The 8,114-nt window shown below is 36.9% G+C and overlaps 1 protein-coding gene across 1 annotated transcript; it reads left to right on the top strand.

Annotated features, from left to right (window-relative positions):
• The first annotated feature begins 529 nt into the window (after nucleotides 1–529).
• LOC140148013 (beta-1,3-galactosyltransferase 1-like) lies at nucleotides 530–2,293 on the top strand. The gene has a single exon (XM_072169838.1). It carries the CDS (start codon nucleotides 612–614, stop codon nucleotides 1,662–1,664), a length of 1,053 nt encoding a protein of 350 aa, XP_072025939.1. The 5' UTR covers nucleotides 530–611; the 3' UTR covers nucleotides 1,665–2,293.
• Nucleotides 2,294–8,114: the final 5,821 nt, after the last annotated feature.

The following is an 8,114-nucleotide window of genomic DNA, read 5'->3' as shown; positions in this document are numbered from 1 at the left end:
TCTTGAAACAATTGCGAGCGAAAATTTGGACAAATAAGGCCTATACACGAATAATTTTGGTTACTAGAAGTTGAATATCGGTCTTAAAATGCTCTTTCAATTGATTTTGTGCTGAAATGCGCGCGAAGCGCGAGAAAATTTTGACTTTCATCGCTTGGAGGGGCGCAGAATCGATGCTGAGTTGGCCAATTTGGCGCCCTCTAAGGGTGGCGCCCGCCCCCCCCGTAGTTACGCCACTGTGTCCTACAACACACTTGCCCCCTACCACAACCATCATCGATATTCACACTACTGCATCACCACGACAACAACAATGCAATGATCATGAAAATTTTTCAATGGGTATAGGCTGTATGAAAATTATAACGCATACAAGAGCATACGTCATCGTTTTAATGAACATTCTGTCCCCTTAATATCGACCCAAGCCGTAATTATAGTTCACGGTCGATATTATTGTTTTCATTTTGTTAATTAATTTTAAAGTTCCAAACAGAATAAGACCTTACAGAATGTACTTGACGTCTGGCCGGCGCAAATGTTTCCACATTCTTTAAACTTAACGTTTGATATTCTCCTTTTTATTGTTTGAGTTTGTAATCTACTTCAATATGACCAGACAATGTCCATGTATCTGCAAAACATACCAGGTATTTTGCTTGATTGTCTTCAGTTACGGTATAATTTCATTAATTTTGCAAAGTCACACATTTTCACCAACTGCAAAAGTGATTCCGCAGACATGGCAAAGGATACAATATTTCTGGACAGCGACAGAAGAAGACCCTTTGGATATGGATTTAAAAGGAAGTGACTCGTTGATGAAATATTCTAAAAATGATACTTTTTCGATTTCCAACGCGACTGTTGTAAATTCGTTGAATGCAGAGTTTACCTACACAAATTCGAAACCTCCGTTGGGTTTAAATGACATTGCTACGTTGATGAATTATGTTAAAAATGATACCTTCTTTAATGCGGCTGTTGTAAATCCTGTAACTACAGAGTATGTATTCACAAATTCGCATATTTGTAAACGGAATAATGTTTCTGAGAGTGACGTCTTTCTTTTAATAGCGATTGTGAGTGCTCCATATGAGGTTAACCTGAGAGAGACCATCAGAAGAACATGGGGAAACATTACTTATGTAGCAGGCAAGAGAGTTGCTAAGGTTTTTCTCTCGGGTAAAAGCTCTGATGAAAAAGTTGAACATAAAGTCGCTGTGGAGAATGGAAATCATCACGATATTTGTAAACATAACTTTATCGATAGCTACAAAAATCTTACTTTAAAAACAATAATGGGGCTACGATGGGCAACAACATTTTGCAAAAATGCGAAGTATGTTCTGAAAATCGACAGCGATACAATTCCAAATCTTCACAATTTAGTGAACCATTTAACACTTACTGATCAAATGTTTGTAGAAGGTTTGGTTTTTGAAAATGCGAAGGTGATTAGAACAGCCCGTCATAAGTGGTATGTGCCATATGACGAATATCCTTACGCTGTGTATCCTCCTTATGCTGGTGGTGCGGCATATGTTATATCCAGCAATATTCTTCCATTTATAGTTGCTATTTCCCCTCATGTGCAGCTATTTCAAATCGAAGACGTATTTCTTGGAATGATTTATAACATCATAGGAGTGAAACCAAAATGAATCAACGGTACACATCAACTCAAATGCAAGTATCCTTTACGCACGGAGTTCATACAAAATATCTCTGTTATTTTTCACAAGCATTTACTGTGCGAGGTCCAAACAAAAAAATCGACACATTTTGGAAACGAGTGGTTGCCTTTGACCATAGCAAGTGTAAAATTGACGGAAACAAATTGTCACATAAGCAGTGACACAGCGGAAGCATTAAAATTTAGGAGGAGACGAGAATACTTTGGAACAGTTTAACTGGCAAATTTGCGCGCGAGGCGCGGCAACAAATGTCAATTTTAGACTTTTAAGCCGAAAATGAAGTTAATTTTTGCAAAGCTCGCAAAAACGGTGTGCAATTGTTTGACCCTAATTTAGCCTAAAACACACATTTAGGCTGTCTTTCTTTTGGCGATTGTGAGTGCTCCATGAGGTTAAATTGAGAGAGACCATCAGAAGAACATGGGGAAACATTTCATATGTAGCAGGCAAGAGAGTTGCTAAGGGTTTTCTCATAGGTAAAAGCTATGATTAAAAAGTTGAAAATGAAGTCACTGAGGAGAATGAATGGAACCACAACATCTGTAAAGAGAATTTTATCGATAGCTACAAAAGCCTTACTTTAAAAACAATAATGGGGCTACACTGCAAATGTTCCCGAACACATGACGCTTCTCAGACGCGTCCGAGGTGTTCATAATTGTCTCTTTAGAACACTAGTGTATTTGAAAATATGATAGGCCTTGCACATTAGTGTTCTTTTAGTATAATGTAGAACACACAGTATTGATCAGACGTGTCACAAGTGTTCTGAATGATTATATTGAATACTGATGTTCAAAAATGGAACGCATGAGCAGACAGAGATGTTGGAGAGCTGCGACGTGTCAGCGAGAAATACACGGTGCTCCTTTGAAGGAGGGATATAAGTAACAACAACAACAATGGCGATGCAATGTGGAAACGCTCCCGGGAAACGCTATTCCAAACTGTCTTTTTCAAGACAAATGGGATGATAGTGAGAGTAAATTCGAAGGATTTAGGGAATAATGATATTCGGGGCAACTTTGGGAGCGACTCGGAGCCCGTATATCTGTTGACAACGATGAACAAGCATCGGAGAGACACAAGAGGGTGCAGATGGCCGAGCAATTAATGCGTTGCGCTGTCGTCCGGGAGATACGATCGGCGAGGGTTCGAGCCTTGGGCTTGCCTTTAGGTGAAAACTCTCTGATTTCATCGGAATTCTTCGGAACACCGCCATTATCTTGTTTATACTACCATGCATTTGTTTATTGTCGAGTAATGAGATTTTTAAAATGTATAAATAAATGTTGAACACCAGCATTCTGAAAATCAATGTTTGAACACGTGTCATGTGTTAAAAAACCGTTACATTTCTTTCATGTGTCCGAGGTGTTCATAGATAGTAATTTTGAACACCAGAGTTTAAAGGATTAGAACATGTTACACTAGTGTTCTGAGGTAATAACACCTGTGTTCTCTACATTAACACTAGTGTTCTCTAAATAAGTTGAACACGTGTCATGTGTTAAAAAACCGTTACATTAATGAACGCGTTCTATGTGTTCTGGCCAATTTACAGTGTACGATGGGCAACAACATTTTGCAAAAATGCGCGAATTATGTTATGAAAATCGATAGGATGCAATTCCAAATCTTAACAATTCAGTGAACCATTCGAGTGTGCCGCGGCACGGTTGTTTGAAGGGATCATTTATAAGTTTTTCAAACAAAACATGTACAACCAAATGTTAGGCTTAAACAGCTAAATGTGATATCATGCTATTATGTATACAGATGCTTTTGAGTCATTCTCAACTTTAATTTCCCCTCTTTTACAAAATTATTCACTTTATAGCATTTTTATAACTTTTTCGGATATAAAATGACAAAATTGGTGGCGCTATTTAGTTATTGGAAATTACTCTTTTAAGCTTTTAATACAAATGATTCCTTCTATTGTTTGATAAAATATGTATATAAAATTTCCTCGTTGCTTGTTTTAATTATTTCAGCTGTTTTAATGGCAGTATTAATCACCTATTCCTTGCAAATAAAGAAATATGATTTAGGATAAAGAGCGCCATCTATAGTTTGCATTTAGTTAATAATGAAGCCAATTCTATATCAAACAACCGTGGCCTGATCACAAGTTTGTAGAAGATTGAGTTAGGGAGAATGCGAAGGTGATTTAGAAAACCCCGTCACAAGTGGTATGTGTGGAGCTTATGTTATTGCCATAGGAGGTGAAAATCTGGAAATAGGAAAGAGTAAAATATGGACTTCTCTATCGGACTTCACTAAAATTTTGGACCATTATTTTTCGTATAGAATATGATGGAGAGTACAAGGTACCGGAGTAAGTGAAAGCGCCAACAAATCAAAATAAACAATAGGCTAAACAAAGATCCGTCTGATTTGTACCCTATGTCATGAGCTTGATTCTTGAATACCAAAAATTCATTTCAATCAAATTAAGAACTTTTGTTGTAATGAAATCAGAACTCGACCAGTGATTGACCGTTCTGTTAAGTTTCGTCCGGTTTCCATTGTTTAGAACAATAGAAACCTGATGGAACTAGATGGAACTGACAGTCAACCGTCGCGACGCGTCGGTCGAGTTTTGATTTCATCCCTAAGATGTGATACTGTCTCCAGAAGTGCTTCATTGATTGAAATTAACTGTTTGGTTCAACTTCTTGGATATTTTCATTTAAGACATTTTCTGACTGCTCTGTCAGATCCCGTAGCGGCTCTTGAAATGGAACAATGATCTTACAGCTTGTGATTTATATAATATCACTACGCTCATAGAGTTGATACTTGTATAACATAATTTGCATTGGTCGATGAAACAAAATATAATGCTTAATATGACAGCTGAACTCACCATAATAATATGGTGGACAATTGTTTTGCATAATTGTATTTTAATAAAAGACTATGTAAAATTAAGGCAGAGCATAAATCTGCATTTAGATTGCTTCCCATTCCGCCTTCAATAAAGGTAGCTATTATATTCTAAACTGAGTTTCAATAGGCGTATACTATGTTCAAAATGGTCACACGTTGCAGATACAAAACATGCAAGAGGTTGTGTTCCATTGCCTTTCTTTTTGTTGTATTGTTAGTTTATCGCCAAAGTCAACCTAGTTTACCAACTGCAAAAGTGATGCACACGATACAGTATTTTTGGAGGTCGGCAAAGGCGAAAGTAAAGCCAATGGATTTCAAGGACGTTGCAACGTTGACGAAATATATTAAAAATGATACCTTCTTTAATGCGGCTACTGGTAATCCTTTTGCTACAGAGTATGTCTTCACAAATTCGCATGTTTGTAAACGGAATGATGTTTCTGAGAGTGACGTCTTTCTTTTAATAGCGATTGTGAGTGCTCCATATGAGGTTAACCTGAGAGAGACCATCAGAAGAACATGGGGAAACATAACATATGTAGCAGGCAAGAGAGTTGCTAAGGTTTTCCTCTTAGGTAAAAGCTCTGATCAAAAAGTTGAAAATGAAGTCGCTGAGGAGAATGAATGGCACCACGATATCTGTAAAGAGAATTTTATCGATAGCTACAAAAATCTTACTTTAAAAACAATAATGGGGCTGCGATGGACAACTACGTTTTGCAAAAATGCGAAGTATGTTCTGAAAATCGACAGTGATACAATACCAAATCTTCCCAATTTAGTGAACCATTTAATGAATGTGACCGCTGACAGGTTTGTAGAAGGATGGGTTCTTCAGGAAGCACGACCAATTCGAAATAAAACCCATTACTTTAACAAATGGTATGTGTCTTATGATGAATATCCTTATGCCGTGTACCCTCCTTATGCGACCGGTGGAGCTTATGTTATTGCCAGCGATGTTCTTCCTGTTATAGTTGCTATTTCCCTCATGTGCAGCTATTTCAATTCGAAGACGTATTTCTTGGAATGATTTACAACATCGTCGGAATAAAACCAAACATGAATCAACGATACACTCAAATCCAAGTACGATCCTCTACAAAATATCTCTGTTATTTTTCACAAGCTTTTACTGTCCGAGGTCCAGACATCAACATGGACACATTTTGGAAACGAGTGCCTGGCTTTGACAATAGCAAGTGTAAAATTGACAGAAATAATTTGCCATATATGTTGCATTTGCCACCACTGAGAAACTAATCTCGGAGTAGACGTACAAAATATCGGTTTTATAAAAATATAAATGATGATAAACTTAAGGGATCTAAAATGAGCGTTTATTGCGTTTCGACAGTATTTTTTGTAGGACATGAGAGCACCTCAGACCTATCGAATTGCATTCTGAATACGAAGCATGAGTCTGATGTACTCTGATGTCCCAAAATAAATACTGTCCAAACGTTCATACCCCAGCCCTTAAGTTCCAATAAATACCTTGAAATGGGTTACTAAGGTGTCTGTAAGAGTCAGAAGAGTGTCAGCTTTAAAATGAGTGAAATACAGAACTTCTCTATAGAAGTTGTTGGACTAATGAACCTACGAACGAAAGAAACGTCCCGGGCAAACGTCAGCCGAAATACAGGGTGTTCCAATAAAAGACTCCGGTAAAAGACGAACCACAATTGTGCCTTTTGTCACATCTTAACTTGACATTAATTAAAATGATTTCGGTTTATATATCACCTGATTTGTCTTCTGTGATATTTTCATTAAGGGAGTTCCAATCCAGAATTGGACCCGTCGTTGTGCCTGCTCGATCAGTAATAAAGACTATTTTGTTTCTTGTCGGATTATAATTCTTGTGTGGTAGCTGTCAGTATCCAAGAGACTTTTTAAATTCCAGTTGAAATTCATACACCCACTATGGAAGACATGAAGGGAGTGTGAATTTCTAATGGGGTTACCTGAAGGGAATGTGAATTTCAAATGGGGTTACCTGAATGTGTGACTTCATTTGAAATATAATAATATTTATTTATTTATATACATCCCCTGTATATTTATATACATCCCCCTATTTATATACATCCCCTGTGTGGGCGATTAAGGTCATGTCTTCCATACATGTAAGTACATACCATTAGATTTATAAGCTTTAATTTGAGGACTGTTAAATGTCAAAAATGTCAATTTTTAATAATTTGCCATAACATTTGTATTATATCGCGAATTAAAAAAAAATCTAAATTATTTGATATCAGAAGGACATTCCTCGTACTCATAAAGCAATTGTCTGGGCCCAGCTATTATCCAGGTTCATAAAGAGAGTGACAAGATACGTATTGACAGAGGAGTAAGACAGGGGGCAGCATGTTTCCCAAACATTTCAATGCCGCTTTGGAAGCATTATTATTCGTAAGCTGGACTGGGAAAATATCATTACCATCAATGGATAGGAATTGAATCACCTTGTTACGAGCCGTAATGACTCAAGGCCAAAATCACCCAAAATTTTACCCAAATTCACACGATTGCACGACAATGATACACTGTTTGATTAAGTTGACAATATCTGTTCTTTAATTAAAAGTGAAGTAAAATATGCATGATACATAAACAATAAATGCACATACAATATGATCACACTTTTTAATTATCACTTCTGCTTGGCGATAGAGTTCTGTTGCAATGTTCTGGACGGCTGATGTATATGTCCTGCGAAAATCACTGTTCAGCGAAGTCCACTGTACACTTGCATTTACATTATGTGACGTGTCATGTCAAAAGGAGACACTTTTGGGCAGGTTATCAATTTTGAGGTTTTTACATATCTTTAATATAGAGATATTTTGCTCCATATATATACGAATATACTGAGTTCGTAAGTTATGGTATTATAAAATTGGAAATTGAGATATCGGCCTTTAAAAATATTATTGACAATGTTGAGAGTAGGAATTACCTTGAAAAATGTCTAAAAAAATACAAGATGCCAATTATATTCCGGTCTGAAACTATCAGACAATATTTTTAACATTAATAACATCACAAATTCGCAACAAACCCAAATTGTGAAAAAATCACCCCGGGCAGATTTTTTGGCTATTTCTCCATTTACGATCCTGCCCAAAAGTGTCTCCTTTTGACATGACACGTCACATATATTCTTTACGTATAAAATCCTCGCACAGAAATGATGCTGCCTTCTCCTAACACTCAAATCCTTGACAATTTCTAAAAAATGATACTTCTTTCACCAATTCTCCAGGAAACAGGCTTCTTTCTGCACTGATCCACTTTATTGACAGATAACCAGACCCCAGCAAGTCGACAGAAGATCTTTAATCATTTGGGGAGGAGGGGCATCTTCGTGTACTCAAAATCTCCTTCGTTGCTTTATTAAAATAGCACATTATTGGCTATGCAAACTGGTTCAAATGTACCTCTTTTTTGAAGCACAACGACGACCAACACATAGAGAGCTTACAAACTCTCTTCATATTCTGCAACTGAGAG

Source organism: Amphiura filiformis, chromosome 3, assembly GCF_039555335.1.
Source record: "Amphiura filiformis chromosome 3, Afil_fr2py, whole genome shotgun sequence".
NCBI lineage: Eukaryota > Metazoa > Echinodermata > Ophiuroidea > Amphilepidida > Amphiuridae > Amphiura > Amphiura filiformis.
This window is presented reverse-complemented; position numbering and strand designations above follow the sequence as displayed.

Bases quoted from the DNA above. Each gene is read 5' to 3' on its own strand.
- LOC140148013 (XM_072169838.1), top strand. From the start codon at position 612: ATGACCAGACAATGTCCATGTATCTGCAAAACATACCAGGTATTTTGC.